The sequence below is a fragment of the Perca flavescens genome, chromosome 2 (assembly GCF_004354835.1).
Source record: "Perca flavescens isolate YP-PL-M2 chromosome 2, PFLA_1.0, whole genome shotgun sequence".
NCBI lineage: Eukaryota > Metazoa > Chordata > Actinopteri > Perciformes > Percidae > Perca > Perca flavescens.
Genome location: NC_041332.1, coordinates 34,545,001 through 34,563,496, shown reverse-complemented (window position 1 = coordinate 34,563,496; position 18,496 = coordinate 34,545,001). Strand labels below are relative to the sequence as shown.

General features: G+C 42.2%; 1 protein-coding gene across 1 annotated transcript in view; it reads right to left on the bottom strand.

Moving 5' to 3' along the window:
• Positions 1 to 18,496, bottom strand: part of LOC114564720 (testis-expressed protein 2-like) — a 49,072-nt gene that overhangs the window by 5,976 nt on the left and 24,600 nt on the right. Inside the window, exons 3-9 of the mRNA XM_028592245.1 lie at positions 12,443 to 14,069; positions 11,221 to 11,421; positions 10,566 to 10,896; positions 10,061 to 10,299; positions 9,594 to 9,791; positions 7,997 to 8,096; positions 2,266 to 2,392 (exon numbers count right to left, since the gene is read on the bottom strand). Of these exons, the coding sequence (XP_028448046.1) occupies positions 2,266 to 2,392; positions 7,997 to 8,096; positions 9,594 to 9,791; positions 10,061 to 10,299; positions 10,566 to 10,896; positions 11,221 to 11,421; positions 12,443 to 14,044 (2,798 nt within the window). The 5' untranslated portion in view covers positions 14,045 to 14,069. The remainder of the gene's footprint in view (positions 1 to 2,265; positions 2,393 to 7,996; positions 8,097 to 9,593; positions 9,792 to 10,060; positions 10,300 to 10,565; positions 10,897 to 11,220; positions 11,422 to 12,442; positions 14,070 to 18,496) is intronic.

Here is an 18,496-nt window from a genome sequence, read left to right as displayed (position 1 = left end):
CATTGTGTACCAATCATAGACTATTAATATTAATGGACAAAGCATCCGGTTCGGCGAAATACTGCAAATGCAGAAGTGCCTTAAACCTGCATTCTATCTGAATTCCAGCAGGGGGCGACACGTGCGGTTGCAAAAGGAGGTCGGTTTCTGTAGAAGTCTATGAGAAAGTGACCCACTTCTAGGGCTGGGCGATAAAACGATAACGATATGTATCGCGATAGACACATAATCAATATCAATAGAAAATGCGGTCGATAAAACGTTCGATAACTTGTTTTTCTTCATCAGAAGAAACCAGAGGTTGTGAATCAAGTTTGGTTGCATGAACAAAGGCCCTCACTCTCTGGCAACCTAGCAACGTGGGGAGTGACACTAACAGCCAATCATGTAACAGTATCAAGTTTGGTTTGCCACATCGCTGTCTCGTGTTCTTCAATAACAGAACCGGCGTGGAGTGGAAAGTGAGTGCCGCAGCGAGCGAGGAAATCGTTGATAAAACAGGAAAAGTCAGTATCGCAGTTTTGGGGATTTTATAAGTCTGACCGTAGTCAGACCAATGTAAATCAGACCAACACTGGTAATACCATAAACTTGTTTTACCACTTTAGCCGCTCACACTTTGGAGCACAGCCGTATTCGCCATCAACGTCCAACAACATCTGCAGCTGCAACACGGCACAAGCAGCAGAGCACCATGGAGAGGTACTCTGCATCAGCGCCTTACTAAACGCTACAAAGAAATAATGAAGGCAGACGTGCTGAGCACTGTCCAGAAGCCAGGTTACCAATCTAGCACTAAACCTGCAGAAAATAGTTCCTTCTCAGGTTTCTTATATTTAGCTAACACTTTGCACTATTTTATGACACTTTATTAAGCACTTCTTACTTATTCTTTAATTTTGCACCTTAATGTTAAGAGATAATTGTTAAGTGTTCATTGTGATTTTAGACCTGTTTACATTTGAATTATTTGAGTGTTTTCCATGGTTGTGTTGACATTTCTGCTTTTATAACTGAGGGGATTATAATCAGAGCAGGGTTAAGTTTAAAATAAAAATGTTTAAATTTAATATATTTTTCTCCTGGTCCTTATTTTAAATAGGTCATAAAAAAATATCAATAATTATCGATATCGACCGATATGAAAAACTTATATCGTGATACAGTTTAACCATATCGCCCAGCCCTACCCACTTCTCACTTGATTTATTACCTCAGTAAACATTTTCATAATGAGTTTATGATCTCAATCGTTTTAAGTGTTCTGCAACACAGAATTATGTAAATGTTTATGGTCTCGTTGATTTTAAAATCGGCGATAAAGTAGGGGGGTGTTTTAGGGCGTGAAAGTGTGTAACGTAACAGAGTGTAAGCAGCTCCTCCCTCAGTCCTCCCTCTCATCTAAAATAGTCCCATCCCAACCAGGATGGCTGCGCCCCTAACGGTAAACTCAACGACTCATAGCAGATCTCCACAAACCAATGGGTGACGTCACACATGCTCGGTCCATACATATTATACAGTCTATGGTTCCGATACCGAGCCCTGGTGCTCAGCATGTGTTCTGTAGTGTTAACCGTTTTCAACTTTCAGGTGTAATTTGATGTGAAACTGAATCTTGTTTCCTGAGGACTGGCAATTTACACTTCTCATTTACTGGAAATCAATCTAGCCCTGAACAGTACATACTGTACATGCGCACAGTAGTTTATGGATGCACCAATCCAATACGATGGATAGGTAGCAGGGGAGAAAAAGTTTCATTGGTGCATCTCGACTGCATTTACTCTGACATGTATTAACATATTCTCTTCCTCTTCATTGCCGAGAATGGATTTGGGGGTTGTAAACAGCCAGAAACACAGATGAATGCACTAAACACACTAAGAAATGAATACTTAATGAGATGCAGCATTAAGTGGTAATGAAATGAGACAACCCCAAAACTATAGATGTACAAAAGTAGAGAATGAGAGTTGAACAGAAGGGACCATTGCTGAAAGCAGCACTCACCAAGAGCAGAAACACATCCGATTAACAGCCGCATAAAAAGGTGGAATCCAGAAGGTAAAGAAGGAATAGCAGAGAAAAGAAAAAAAAAGACAGCAAAGATATACAATACTGAGTGAGAGCCAGACAGAATGTAGCAGACACCTGACAGAGACACATATACTTTTTGGTGTCAAGTAGAGGGGAAAAAGGGGCATCTAATCCAACAGAAAAACATCTTGAGGCTTTTCTAAAATGTGCATTAGAGGGTCTCACCCATCTTTGCCAACTTCCCCAAAGCGGATGCTTTCGCCCTCCTTGCCCAGGCGAATGAGATTCATCTTGGTTTCCAGGGTCATCAGAAAGGAACCACTGTAAGAAATCTCCAGGTCAAACCACAGACCTGAAGGGACACACAATGGTTATTAGAAATGTAGATCTGAGAGAAAATGAAAGAAGTGAAACTGTAAAGTCGAACATTTGGGGATGTGAGCTTAATATGCAGTAACACGGATTCATCTACTATCATGTCACTAATCTACTGTCTATATCTACATATCTACACGCAGGCACAGTTATGATACATTGGTGTGTTTAAGGCTGACAGATATCTATGATCTCTTAAATATCATCACATTCTTAACCCTGTTTACGAGTGATACTTGAATGAAGGAGAGTTAAATCAAGGTGGCTAAGAGTTTTAAGGCCAGTCTCAGTCACCTCAGGCCACAATCCTTCTCCCTGCCTGTTAAATCTTTCCCACCTCTAATATTCCTCCCTTGCCCTTTCTGTGGCACAACTTTATACCCCAAGCATCACAGAAGGACAAAGAGCCACATCTAACCATAAACTTGGCTGTGGTTTCTCTTTACACCACTGGGAGGCAGCAAAGAATGACAGATGATGCAGACAAGTTCAATGAAGTGAGGAGTGAGTGAGTCAGAGGATGACAGCCATTCAAGACCGTCTGAACCAAAACACATCGCACTTTGCTGCAACTTTACATTACATAGCTTTCCTGACATCAGTATACGTGGCCCAGGACCATGAGTGGAAAAAGTAAAAATGTTGTTCAGATAGGATCAAGAAATGTGCTACTGGAAAGCAAAAAACACGAGGACAAACTCGCAATGAGACTGAGTGGATAAGACTCTCCCCACAGCTCTTTGGTGGCACCAGCTGGTTGTGCTAAATAATGTGATAATGCAATGAGTCTGGTGTGTCAGACAGAACCGAGTGGAAAAGAAATAAAAGTCACACGAAACAGCCCAAAGTAAAAATAGACAGTCAGACAGACTCAGGGTGAACAGGGTGTGCTGAACCCAGTGGGCTTTGCTTTACCCACCTGTCCTGGGGACGTGATGAATAAAAAGTCTGTCTGGCTGTGTATGGGTTTATGCAGGGCACTGAGGTTTGTTAGTTTGGGGAGAGAATAGAAAAGCCTCAGTGCAAGCTGCTGGACACAGGGCAGTGCTTTCCTAATTGGGGTGAAGCCGTATGGCGAGAAGTTAAGAGTGCGTGTTGCACACGCTGCGAAGAAATGCCTTCAATAAGGCAAGGGGACTGCTTGTATGCATCCAGTAATGGACGTTACAGAAACTGATGAGCATGAAGCAGACTGTGTTCAAACACAAATGTGCATGGACACAAGCGTACAACATACTCCTTTGTTAGTTAGTTATGTGCACGTACACAGTTGGAGGTTTATCGATCCATTGCACTTGGAATGTTTGTTCCAGGAAGGAGCTGGGTCAGACGGCAGAACTTGAGACGCCAAAAGGACACAGCTTCAGAAAGGGGAACTAAACTGACCGTTTCCACTTACAGTTTTCGTACTACCACTTCAAGGTAAAAAGCTATAGATCGTGGAAACACACAGCAGAAAAGAGGAATGAAATAGTCACTTTCTGTGCAGAGGCACTGTATAAACTGTACAAAAACAGACTCAAGGCTCAGTAAAGCAAAACGCCTTCATTTATCTTTAGTCTTTTCTTAGGAGCATGTACCTCTTTCCTGTTTCCTGTTTCCAGCAATGGGTCTAAAAATGAAGCACTTTGCTTTTTTAGACTGACAGTGGGTTATCTGGATCAGTTCACTTGCAGTCGTTAAGAAAGTAATCAAAACACTTGGCGACATATTGCAGTTTCCGAATGAAAGTACAATTAAAGCGGACGACCTAGACATAACATCAACAAAATGGTGGCTTTCATACACTGATTGTGTTGCGAGTGCCTGTTGAGGTGTGTTTTGCCTGGAACACTTCCAGTAAATGCAAGTGGTGCCTCAGTTGGAGATGCAATCAATTCTTGCTCTCATTATAGGGGTTATAGGAGTGCAGCAGTAATAAAATTGAGGCAGTGACTCATAGCACAGGAGGGAGGAAGAGAGATGCGGACACAAAAGCCTAAGGACAAAAAGAGGAAGATGAACTGAAAGGGAAAATAAGAGGAAGAGAAAAAGTTGGAGACTGTACATATGAAACCACTAAAGAGACAGATCTGTCACTGAATGAAGAGAATGAGAGAAGCAATGGGATACAAAGGGATGGAATGCTCAATGCTGATGCAGGTCTAAAAATGACAAAAACTAGAACACAGTCAGCTGAAAACCTCTGCGATACTTGAACCAACATAGGCCCCTCACATAGCTAAGCCTGGACTCACCCGATCCACAGATAACCAGAAGACCTGCTGAGGTGCATACAGCCTGATTGTGATCTGATTGTACTCAGCTAAGACCTCACTAAACAATCACATTCTATTCTGTACGCAATGCCTTCAGTTATGAAGTGTTTTCTGGGATCTATCGTACATAACACCTTTGTTAAAGGAGATTTATTCGTATTAAAATCGAGCACACATGGCTTTTGTAACACGTGCAACTGCCCAGTAAACAACACACCACCCTACTGAACTCTGAGCAGTGTTAGTGTCAGTCAGGCCGTCTGGCAGCAGCTGGAGAGCAGGGGATAGGTTTGTACTTCATTTAGCCAGCTAAGAGCCTGCAAGTAACAAGCACATCTCTCGAACCTTGAGGGTACCACTGCCTGACAAGCTGAGTGGGTGGAAGTGCATGTTACGCCACAGTGTGATGCACAGTAAGCCTCGTGGTGCCGGTGCTTACTCAATGAAGAGGTTATTGGCTATGGTTTTACTATTGCTCACGTATTGGGGCTGTTCTTGGCTTTACCATTGCTGTAACTAAAAACTGTTTTGGGTGTATTTTTATTCTAATCAACGGATTATTATTTCCAGTATTTGAAAAATGTATGGAAAGTTGCTTAATGCCGATGCTGATTCACATTTACATGGAAGTCTTAACCACAAGTAATGAATCAGAACAAGATGATGGTGTGACCCTTACTGCTGTGTTATATTTTATTACAGCATTCTCATTTGATTTGATAGCGATGTCTGACGATTAATATTGTCAGCATCTTAGTCTGGACAGTGTTGTTTTCAACGGAGGTTTAGGATGGAGAGCATGCAGACACAGCCTCAGTACTGTGATCTTATTAGTCACAGCAGGAGGACAAGAGAAAGAATGGAAGCAGTGGCCATCCATGAGACACAATGTCACTTCTATCTACGTTGGGTATCCATGCAGTCGATTGCAAAAAACATTCACCTCATTTGACATTTCACACTACTACTTGTACTGCTAAGTATTTTGATTTTTGGAAAGATTGTGAAAACGCTGTAATTCCTGTTATGAATTTTTACTAAGTGCTCTGGGTAAGTGAAAGCAAACTGTTGGTTTGGAGTGGAGACCTACAGAGGTAATTGTAGTCAAAGTTACCCATTTGCAATTTGTCAAGCTATAGCAGTTTAAATGAGTTCAACTCATTATTTCACCTTTGTTTTCACCTCTGAGCATGACATTGAAGAAGTGTGTGCACTGACTGATGGAAATTGTGAAATCGGGCATAATTCTTGCTTTGAAGAAGCTTTGTCTTGTTTATTCCACATATACTGTAAGTTCCAGCCAAGCTGAGGTTAGCCACTTTCTCCTGTGTGTGCTTGTTTGACACAGCTAGAGTTCAAATGTGGACCCCAGGAAGGGAAGCCGATAGCTAATGGGGAGCCTTATAAAATCAACAACAATATCCATGCATGTGGATAAATGACTAGGGTTGTGCCGACATCACGATGGAGAGCCACCATCGTGATGCCCCCCCCAAACACTAATCCTAGTCGCTGGACGGGAAATTGACAAGTGCGTCGGTCTTAAACTAGCAAAGACACAAAGACAAGACATAGGGCTCCTTAAGTGGAAGCTACTTTTTCCTCCTTTACGTGCAACCTATTTGTGAAAAAGACCATCGCTTTGAGCAGACTGGATTGGCTGAAGAGATACATTCTCTCTCTCTCTCTCCCGCTCAGTTGTAGCTCGCTCTACCTTCTAGTAACATTGGACACAGCGGTCTCGAGTGAGAGAGAAAAAAGCGTTAACGTGGAATGCTATCACACTTTCCTTTCTCCCCTCACTGGACTAAGTTTGTCGACACTACTCTGTGCGTGCATCAATAAGTAAGTCTGAGGTCCTGTAGGTACGGGACGATGTTATGCAGGATTTATGAATGTAGCTACGTTAGCAACAGTAGGCTAATTCACGAGGGTGCTATTTTATGTGTGAGCTAATATTGCGCATCTGTTCATGTCCGCTGCAAGAGTTATGTTTCTGTTTATTGAATGCGTTATTCAGTGCAAACATAACCGAGAATGTAGTTTAATCTCAGTAATGATGGTATGTTAGGTTATTACTGTCGCTCTGTTGAAGGCAAACGTCCCACTGTACTATTGTTACGCAGATCACGGACATCTGATTGATTTTACTGCACCGTACTTAAATGAAAGTAGGTCAAGTTGTAAAACCTACCAGCAGGGCACCATTTACAAAGGGCATTTAGTAGTAGAAAAAAATGTTTATGTAAAGAGATATGTTTTACTGTAAACATCGTCAACTGCCAATTAGGGGACATTGCCCAACGCTAGTAAGGACATAACAAATGCAACTCTACATCTGTGGTTTACCCTCCAAATGTCGAGTGATGGAGATGGATTGATCTAACTAATTAACATATACAGTACAAAGAGAACTACTAAAAATGTAAACCTTCAAGAACCACCTACCTCTGTCATCATTAGAATTTGCATAGTTACCCAATATTGATACTGTCAATATTGATTTCTATTATTTAGCTAGCGGTTTTGAATAAGCCCTCAATGGGCCTTCATTTCCCTCTCTTGGTTACTTTTTTTTTTTTTTTAGGTCTTCTCTGTATGTCTTTTGATTTTTTGTGTGTGGTGATGAGGCAAAAATTATGTCACTGCCATACTAAATGAATAACGTTTTAGTTAGAAGGATATTGTTGCGTAAATAGACATCTTTAGGGATCTGATCATATCTGTGAAGGTGTTGCATGTGTAGAAATGCTGCCTCCTTGAATCTGCCAGTGCCTTTAAGAAGGAGCAACATTGTACCTGGCTTAGAGAAGAGTTTTCACAGAAGATCAGAAAATGTCTGTGGGTTCATTGTGTTTGTATGTACAATTCATTGTCTAATGTGTGAAACATTTTGTGTGTGTAATTGATGTTATAAATGCATGCACTTACGCTAATACACTGACTCAGGGGGTGGAGGTGCAGACTGTACCACCTTCACTAACCAATTTCCTGGGGAAAAACCTGACAATTTACCTACTTAATATGAGTAGGCTTCAAAGCAAATACATAGACAACTAGTTAGTTTTTTCTTATCTCCAATATTGACATAGCTAACGGACTGGCAGACAATGGTGTGTTGTGCTTTCAAACATAAGAAGCACTCATGTATGCTCGGTCGAGAAACAAAGTCTGCACAATGAATGGACTCTTCCCAGAATACAGTGCACAGAGCTCAATGTACCACACAGTTAGCATTACTGGCCAGACATGTCAGTATCTCTTTACAGAAACCACTGAGTGGGAGTGTTTGTGTGTGTGTTTGACATTGATTTCTCTCTTGCCTCTGTAGTCGATAGAGGGTTTGGATGCCCCAAGGATTCTGGGAGTGGCCGAGCCCATGTCCAGTTCTGTCAGGGTTAGCTCATTCATGAAGTAAGGTAACTGAAAGAAAAAAAAAAAAAAAAAAAAAAAACTGAGCTGAGCACACTATACATGAATAACTCATTTGCAGATTAGGCTCTAAACAAATTTGAAATAAAAACCTGTAGTTCATAACCATACACCTTCCTAGTATATAGGATGCCAGCTTGAAAAAAAGAAAGAAAAAATGGAGACATGAATCATGAAATAAATATACTCATACACACTTAGGCATGGATGACACACTCTGCCCTCCACCACAACTTATTATCAACTGTCTCTACATTACGGGTCAGAACTGTGTTCAATCTCTGTCCACAATTGAACTGAGACTCTAACCGGCAATTTCCACTGGATGCGGAACGTCTGCGGAACGTCTCCGGAATGTCAGCGGAGTCATTAGGTTTCCATTAAAGTCAGCGTGTGTATTTCCACTGACTGCGGAACGTCTGCGTCCCTACTCAGTCCCAGTTCCGTCAGTCCGCAGCCCTCCGCAGCAGATATGCAGAGCTTCTATTTTTGACGGACGACGGAGAGCTCCGCAGCAATTCAGCACACGGCAGATAGTGCGGGACAGAAAGTCGAGCACAGAAACTAAATAAATATCCGGTTAATTTTCAAAATAAAATACACCGTGCTCACGGCGGATCCCATTTCCCTGCACTACACCTTGAAAACACAGCACAGAGTCGTTTCCCCTCTACTCCTCTGAATGGAAAAACTGTTGTTGGTTTTGTGGTTCTATTCTACCTGAATTCGTGATTCGTGGAAATCCCCGGTAAGATAACCTGCAGTGATTGCCACAGGCCATGTGGACAGTCACACAGACCAAAACACATTGTACGGTTGAAGCAAAATAGGTTTGCCTGGGGGACAGGATCAGTAAGAAACAGTAAGATAAAGAGGCTAGAAGGGAAGGATGACGGGTTTCTCCCCTTTTAAAGAGCTGCACAGAGGTACAAACAGACATTTGAAGAGCTTAACCCCCAATTTCCACCAACTGCGGAACATCTTACGGATCCGCTCCTGAACGGCGACTGAGTCATTAGGTTTTTTGCGGAATGGCTGCGTCCAAGCTCCGGCGATCCGCAGCCCTCCGGAGCAGATAGTGGAAGGTCTGAAGTCGGAATGGAAACAAAATGTTGTTGGTTTTGTGGTTCTGTTTATAGAAACTACATCCTGTTAAATCGCGCAATCATACGCGAATTTGCGAGATCTGGTGGGTCCTCTTGACTTCAGCTGTCAGTCATGGCCGCAGTCATTACACAACAAATTCAGACCTGGTGGGTATTGAAGGACGGCGGAGCACGGAGCAGCCGGTCCGCAAATGTTCTGCAGTTGGTGGAAATCCGCCGTAATTGTGTGCGTATCCTGTGTGGGCTTGGACACGTGTTGTTTTTAGCAGGAAAGTGAGCATGACTCAAAGGACTCTTTACTTCAACTTTTTCCTCTCGTCTGGCTGTTTGAATTTAAATCCCTTTTAGAGTGAAAGGTGGTTTGGGGCCTTGTTCCACTCACCCGTATTTTGCTGAGCTTCAACTGAATCTTCTTGGAGACCAGTTCAGCCCAATAGGGCTCGGTCAGGAAGTCCCAGCAGACCCGGCCAAGAGCTGCATTCACCCAGGCAACAGTATCCTCCTCCTTCTCCTTCTTCTCCTTCTCCTCCTCCACCACCACCTCCCTGGGCTGCACTTGGGATGAACTGGTGCTCTGAAGCTTAAGACACAGCAGGCAAGTTAACAAACTAACTGAGCTATTTAGGAGAAAAAAATATGTACAGGAGTCTAAAACATTTAACCCCCTACAATACAACGTATTCTACCCCTGTAAATATTCCTGAGGATACGCCACAATATCAGCTTGTTGTTGAAATCACTTGTAACAGTAAGGTTAAACTGCAAATGACGTGAAGTTTGTCACCTATCAAAAGGAAATTAGAAAGGAAAAAAGGTGTTATAGTGTGAATGAAAGAGTATATGTGCTACCTTCTTATCAGCCCCAGGGCTGCTCTGAGGACTCTGAAGAGCAGAGCTCGCAGCTGCAGGGCTGACTACCGCCTGTTTTGGCAGTAAGGAGGCCATGTATACATTGTAGTCAAGTAGCGGTTTGGTTTTGGCACTGCCTGCTGCTGTTGAGGAGACAGAGGAGTCCTTTGACCTGGGCTGAGATGCCAGTGCCTCATCCAGACTGCCGCGGCTGCTGCTGCGGCTGTGGGAGCTCGGAGCTGTGGGCCATGGCAAACATTAGAAAAAAGAAGGTGAGGAATTAGATGATGCGCTTGTTGTTGCGGTTTGTAAACTACTTTACTACTGTCAACTACTTATGAGCAGTAGCGCCATTTCTCTACCCGTATAGGTTTACAAATATATCAAATATATGTCAAAAATAAAGACAAAATTAAGGGAAAATTAAGAAAAATCTCTAACATTATCTTCTACATTTGAGGAAGGTGACCAATGTCTTGTGCACACAGACATCAGTTTTGCTCACCACTCTTACTCCCGGCAACACTTGAAGCTTTCTTCAAGTCCTCCTTTAGCTGGGAAGCTGACAGAAAGTGCTGGAACCACTCCTCCTTCTCTCTCCCAGTCCTTCCGAACAGAAAGAGGGTCAGGTCTCTACTGGACGAAGATGACCACCCTCGCTCCTGTGCTCCTCCTGTCCCCTCTCCTCTGTCCCTTGTGTTGGAGCTCTCGCTGGGCTCCAACCGGTCACCCTCGGCCTTTGACATGAAGTCATCCTGTTTGCCAAGTTCAATGCATATGGGGTATTTTTTGTTCCATATACGTTTCCGGGCCAGGTTCGGAGGTGCTAGATATACCTGGAGGATTAGGGAAGACAGCCCTGAGTCACAAACAGTTGGGTTTCAACACATTTCTACCAAGTTTCATGGAGGACATATTCAATGCTGTAGTATTAGTCATCATCTATGTTAAAATGTAACATTTAGTGAATAAAATGTAACATTTATTGAATAGTATATTCTAATGAACTAGTTTTAGATTAAGTTTATATAGACGTGCATATCTCTGAATGTACCTATATGTATAATCCTTTAAAATGTCTACTAGCTTGAAAGGTAAACAGTTGACCTTTACCTCAGTTACTGGAAGATTACAGAAACAACTTAAAACTAACAACATACTTTGCTGTTGGTGAGGTCATAGATCTTCTGACTGATGTAGGTGACATCGGGTTTTGGTTCATTGTGTATGGCACGGCGGGCGACGTTATGGTTGGGTTTCGACAAACGAATGATGGAGCCCTCTAAGCGGACATACACAGAGTGGGTAAGTGTGGCGTGGTAAGTCTCTGGGTCATAGTTCGATATCTCATTCATCCAGCCCTGGAGGGAAGACATAAGCATTTGACATAATGTAGATCACTTTTCAAGGATTGGGATACAAAACAATCAAACTAGAAAACAGTTTCAAATATGAAATTTAAACATGTTTTCTCATATAGATGGGTCCGTCTTTAAAAGATGCAACTGAAGAGTGAAAGGTGCTTTGAACAACTGCAAACATAGAGAAAGATAACAATCCAAAACTGTGCCTGGAAAATGAGGACAATGTAAATATCTGCTCACAGTGTACGGTTACCCATTTAACCATGTCTCTATGAACTTCACACGGATGAGAAAGTGTCTTGTAAACCGCTGTCTTTTCCAGTGGAGACAAACAGTTTGTTGTCATTTGCTTTCAGTGGTAGACTTTGAAGTTCCTCTGCCTAAATTCAGCTCAGGATCCACATTAATTTGTCTGCTGCTATGAAACTTCAATGCAAAAACTGTGTGCATATGCATCTTACATTGCATGTTTGTCTTTATTCTCAGTACTCCATAGATACAGCTCAGCTGTACCCATTGCCATGATGAAGTCAAACTCTCTTTCAATATAAAGTATACATTTGGCGTGGCACAGAGTTTAATTAGCACAGGTAATTAAAATTAATTCCTAAATGACTGAACAAATGATGTGTGAATGTCCTGCTTCAGTTTTGCTTCTTGTGTGTTTGTATAACCTGTCCTCTTACCAGGTTACATGGTTAAGAGGAGGTTGTGTGGCTCAGGCGGCAGTTGTTTGGAGACACCTGGAAGCTGCTTGACATCCTCCTGGATCTATCTTTTTACATTCTATGTATCATTTTGTCATATGGATTGTCTATACTGTAATTTCATTATGTTGGTCTGTTATATATACACCGACGCACACGTCATCATCTTATGTAATGTCAAAAATAAAAACATGTTTCGGTTTCAGTACTGAAAACGACAAGAAGACCATCAGCAAGATTCTTTAAGGCGATTAAGGCCTTTGCGGCATGACAAAATTATTAATTTGAGGAGGTTTTAAATATTCACTGACCTTATAGATTTGTGGTTCCTTAATGTCCAACTTATTCGGATTCCACAGGTTCCCATGGTGTCTGGAATGTCTTAAAGTACTGCCAGAAGGTTTTGGTCCCGTCAGCCACACAACACCAATGGCTAAAAGGAATCCCAGCCCAATCCCAAGCAGCATTCCTCCTATGTAACTTGGCAGAGGTAATACAAAATACCCATAGACCAGTACAGTAAGGAAGAGGAGAGTATAGTGTGGAACGCTAGGTGCCGGCTCAATACTTTCAGATTCATCTTCACTGCATGGTTCAGTACTACCACTTAGTGGCACTTTAGTTTGACTCCCAGTTCCAGTATCATCAGTTCTCTCACCACCATCACCTTCTGTGTCAGTACAATTCTCAAAGTCCTCACTGTACAGGATGCAAAAGTCCTCATACTCTTGTTTAGCAAGAGCGGACATAGAGCATTTGTCCAACGACATGGAAAGTAATGCTTTGTTGGGGCTCTTAGTGTCAACTGAGGGGGGAACAGGCGATTCAGCTGGACCAGAAGCCGAGCTGTTGGGGCTCTCAGCCTCTAGGTCACCTCCTTCTTCCTCCTTGATGCAGTAATTGTTGTTGCTCTCCAGGTGACCATTGATAGAAGCAATGTTGGAGGGTTCTGAGGCACTGGCAGAGAGGGCCTTGGGCCAGTAAATACTGCTGCAAGCTAAGCTGCCACTCTTTTCATCCATGATCTTACTCAGCAGTTGGAGCGGTTCGGAGATGACCTCAGTGAGACGCCGCTTAGTGTCTTCATATCTTGCCTCCACATCTGAGACTTTAAAGAAGCTGCGGTTTTCTGGTGAGGTTAACGGAGAGGAAGGAGCAGTTTTAGAATCGCCGACTGACGATGTGGTAGCAGACGGCATCCGGGACGGTTTGAATTGCTTGAAGAGTTGCAGGTTAAGGCGGGATTCTGGAAGACGGTAGGGTGTGGAGGAGGAGGAGGAGGAGGAGGAGGAGGACGACGACAACTCCTGGGATGTATCTGAAGATAAAGATTTGACAAGAGTCTTCATCAGGTGCCTATGCCTTACTGTAGGAGCGTCAACTGAAGGGATCCCGTCACGAGACTCCGTGTCAGAGGAGCGAGACTTCATCAAGCTGAGGAAGGGTTTATCACTCGAGGGAAAGCTCAAAGATTTAGGGGGAGAGGCATTTAATTTTGAGCCTTTTTGCTCAACATTATGCGATGGCAAAGTTTGTGTGGGAGGACGGTTAATGTGATGTCCAGGAACTGGAGAAAGTCTGGATGATTCAGGCATGACAGCAACTTTGTCTGCAGTGTCCAATGGCACGCTTTCAAACATCTCCTCACTTGCTTCTAAGGCTGTCAGAATCTCTTCACTTGCTTCTAAGGCTGTCACAATGTCTGAGTCATCCTGATTGGCTAAGGTAGTGGAGACAGATGTCCTGTACAGATCTTCTTCCTCCTCCTCTTCCTCCTTCCCAAGAGCCGAGAAGTGGATGGTGATGGTGTCCTTTGATGTCGATCGCTGGACATGGAGCTTGGGGGACAAGGCAGGTGGCTGTTTTTCTGTGGGGTGAGCGCTCTCTGCATGGCTAGGATGCTGGCTATTCATTGCAGTACTCCCACTAAGTCGCAGTCTGCAAAGAAGAAAAAAAGGGACACTAAATTAAGGCTGGGATGATTAGTCTTCAGGGTTAGGGTTAGTCTTCAGCTTCAGAGTTAACCGTCACACGATAATCTATTTTTATGAACCAATAATTGTTTGTCATTTAAAAGTAAAGTGCCAAAAGTTTCTCTATTTCCAGCATTTCAAATGATAATAAATTGAATATTTTTGGGTTTTGGAACTTTGCATACTGGGCATTTTTATTATTTTTGACATTGTATAGACAAAGTGATTAATCTAGACAATAATTGGCAGATAAATCCATAGTTAACATTTTCTCTCATTAATTAAAAATAATATATATACACACTTTCAGAGAAATGTTGATTGTTTTGAGGTGCTATACATTCATTCATGTTTTTCTTGAGTTAAAACCAAGATTATTTTATTTATTTATTAGTCCTCTTCTAATAAGTCCTTCTCATTGAAAAGGCTTGGTAGTATGTTGCAGGCTAGAAAACCAACATCAGCTATCCAAGCTGTATATGTGAGTGTGTCTGTGTGTGCGTATCCGTGTATGTATGAGTGTCTAGAGTTGGATTGTACTCAAATGTGCCTAAGCTGCTGCTTCTGTCTGAGTGTGTATGCTGGGGAGGGGGCAAAGAGATTGTGAGTGGGCTGTTGGCACTTTCGTTTTGTTGGATAGACTGATTGTTTTTAATTACTATGGTCACCAAGTCATCTATGCTGTTAAATTTCTTTTTAAAATTGTTATTTTTATATTTGTCATACCTGCCCAGGGACTACAGGTGTAAATGATCAATTGTTGCTATAACCTGGCCCAAGACATATTCTCTCTCAAGTTTAAGGTTTATTTGTGCATTGTCCCTGCTTCAAATAAACAAATTTCCATTTCAAGCAAATGTTGAAGATGTTTTCACTGTTGGTAAAGGAAGTCATCTCTTCATATCACCTCGTCAGGTGATTAGCCATCCATTTGATTGTTTCTTAATTTAAAAATATCTTAAAATCTACCATGTGAAAGCAGTTTCTTAATTTAGGCTGACTTGAAATTCTGTGTATTTTGCAATGTATAGAAGCAAATAGCTGTCCTCTCTATTCCTAGGCAGTGACATAAGGACTGCAAGCAAAATTATATAAAATGAGAAGATGATGCATCATATTCTCAAAAGACAACCTGCCAATACATTACCGGGTCACTAACCATCCATCTAGGAAGGACAACAAAAAGGTATATAATGTTAATGATGCTATTTCCAGACGGAAATGTGTATTTGCATGTGTGCCTGTGTGAGTGAATGCTGACAAATGCAGTGGTGTACCTCTAAACCAGTTTGATTGCCTCAGACTTCAGGAGGAATGAGCACACACACACACACACACACACACACACACACACACACACACACACACACACACACACACACACACACACACACACACACACACACACACACACACACACACACACACACACACACACACACACACACACACACACACACACACACACACACACACACACACACACACAATATTCAAAAATCAAGGAGTCCAATAAAGGAGCCATCAAAAAAAAATACTGCTCTAATCAAGACTGTCGCTGCAGCAAGTAGTTTTTAGCTTCTGTATATTACATTCAAACGAAATAAAACCTGACTTGTCTTGTGACTATTAATCCCATTTTTTCAACCTTAGCCAACAAACATTCAACAACTGCCATAATGCTCCCACACGCCTGACAGGTCTTTATAACTTCGTTATACTGTGTGACATGCATAAAAACTGGATGAGAACACAGCCTTCATGGGGACGTGTCCAGAGACAACAGACACCAGCCAAAGTCCAGATAATAAATTGAGGTTTGGATTATGTAACTTTGCATGATGATGCAGATTGTTGGGCGCCACAACCAGATGCCTGAAGTGCATTGGGTGATTAACTGACAGCAATTTCAGGAGAATTTGTATGGGAAAAAAGAAAAGTATCCAGCTTTATAAAGAGTAAATTAGTAAAGACCACGGGGATAGGCCAATGGACAGATATTCAGATTCAGCATAGAACATTCACAGCCAATTCAGCCAACATTTTAACTTAAAGTGCTCATATTATGCGCATTTTCAGGTTCATAATTATATTTAGAGGTTGTACCAGAATAGGTTTACATGGTTTCATTTTCAAAAAACACCATATATTTGTTGTACTGCACATTGCTGCAGCTCCTCTTTTCACCCTGTGTGTTGAGCTCTCTGTTTTAGCTACAGAGTGAGACATCTCACTTCTGTTCCATCTTTGTTGGGAGTCGCACATGTGCAGTAGCTAGGTAAGGACTACTAGCCAGTCAGAAGCAGAGTATGAGGGAGTGCCCTGACAGTACCTAGGTAAGGACTACTAGCCAGTCAGAAGCAGAGTATGAGGGCGTGCCACGCTAGCAGCTTCACTTTGTAAACCTATAACATGCACAAAAAAGATACATAACACAATAAAGGAAAAAGGGAAAAAGACAAAAAGCATAATATGATCACTTTAAGGAAAAGCTAACCACATTTATTAAAAGGGTAACTCCTCAAATTTTGTCAAAGTCTGTCTACATGTCTTGGGGAGTACTATTGAAATCTGATTATTGCCTTAAGTTTGAAAATCTGGTCTGGGAAGGAGTGAGCTCACCAGACCTCTTTAGCCCATTCCTTATCTATGCTTAAAGGGGTGATAGAATGATTATATAGGGTATTTCACACTGTTCCTTATGGTCTCCTAATGGGGTATGCAACATTGGTTGAGCTGAAAATGGCCTGGTTGATATTTTATTGGCCCTTATGCATCCCTGTGTTTTGGCCCTATTTGTAACAAGAGCTTTTCTTCCAAATATGGTATGCTCGTGAATATTTAGATGAGCTGCGCGCTGATTGGTTGAGCAAATTGCCATACGCAGACATTAGAGATGCGCGCTGATTGGTTGAGCGAATCCCCAATACACACACATTAGAGAAGCGACAGAATCTCTAATCCAGACACTGCAATGTTTCGTTACCAAATTCACTTCTGAGACTTTTTATGTGAGAAATCAACTATATAAAGCTCAAATATGGGCCGTTTTACCAAAATTGATGGCTAATTGCAAATATGGTAAGACGTATGGTAAGTGTCGGACTTCAGCGGCGGTGCGGCTGCCTCGCCGCCCGGCCTGCCTCCCTTCACAGACCCCGGCCTGCTGTGAGCTCCGTTAGGCTGGCAGCCCTGACAGAGCTCCAGGGCCTGTAACTCCACTCTTCCTGCTAGCTAAATGGCCCGTTGTGGGAGAATGAGAGCGCGGTCAGCGAGCTTGTTACACCAGCAATCTCTTACAACATGTTACACACAATGTCACGCCACTTAGCTATACAACATCTAAAGGTCTTATAAAGCTAACAACGGTGTCCGATTTCAAGTTAATATTTGTGAAGTTTAGCTAAGTGTTTCGTTAGCTGCGACTGTCACTTCAATCCCATCTATGTGTAGCTACAAATCACGGATAGTTAGCTTCATTTTTGGTCGTAATTCGAGTACATTTACAGTTTGAATTTCGTCACGCCACTTACACAACATCTAACTAAATGTCTTATAAAGCTAACAACGGTGTCTGATTTCAAGTTAATGAATATTTGTGAGCTGTAAGGATTTCGTTAGCTGCGACTGTCCCTTCATTCGTAGCTGTGTATAGCTACAAATCACGGATAGTTAGCTTCATTTTCGGCGTAATTCCAAGTATATTTACAGTTTGAATTTCGTCACGCCAGTTATACCACATCTAACTAAATGTCTTATAAAGCTAACAACGGTGTCCGATTTCAAGTTAATGAATGTTTGTGAATTCCAGAGGAATTCTAAGGCCGGTTACACACTGCACGTGTCGCGCGAGCGTGGCGTTTCTGTTGCGTGTCAGCTGCGTGGATTTTTCTGTGTCATACACACCAGAAGCATGTCTGACGCGGCGCTGCTCCTGCTGCTGCTGCTGCTGCTGCTGCTGCTGCTGCTGCTGCTGCTGCTGCTGCTGCTGCTGCTGCTGCTGGGTACAGGGAGGGCTGATCTTGGGACATAGCGCCGACAGATTCAAACTCTGAAAAATCTGTTTATAACAACTTAGCCTATCTGATGTTGGACCGTCACTCAGAACACACACTACGTTGTTATCATAGCCTATCCTACCATTTATATATAGCCTACTGATTTGATTAAAGCAAGACAACGTCGGCAGTATTGACTGCAAAATATGTTACAGAATATTTCGTTGTGTATGACAGGTGCAATATTTGAAAATATTTTCTCTGAAATTTTGTATTACATTTATATCTACATTGATGTCAAAACCTAGACTTTCAAACATCAAGATGTCATTTATTAATGTGCATTCGTGTCTAAATGACATATAAACATATTTTCCTATTCTTCCAACACGCT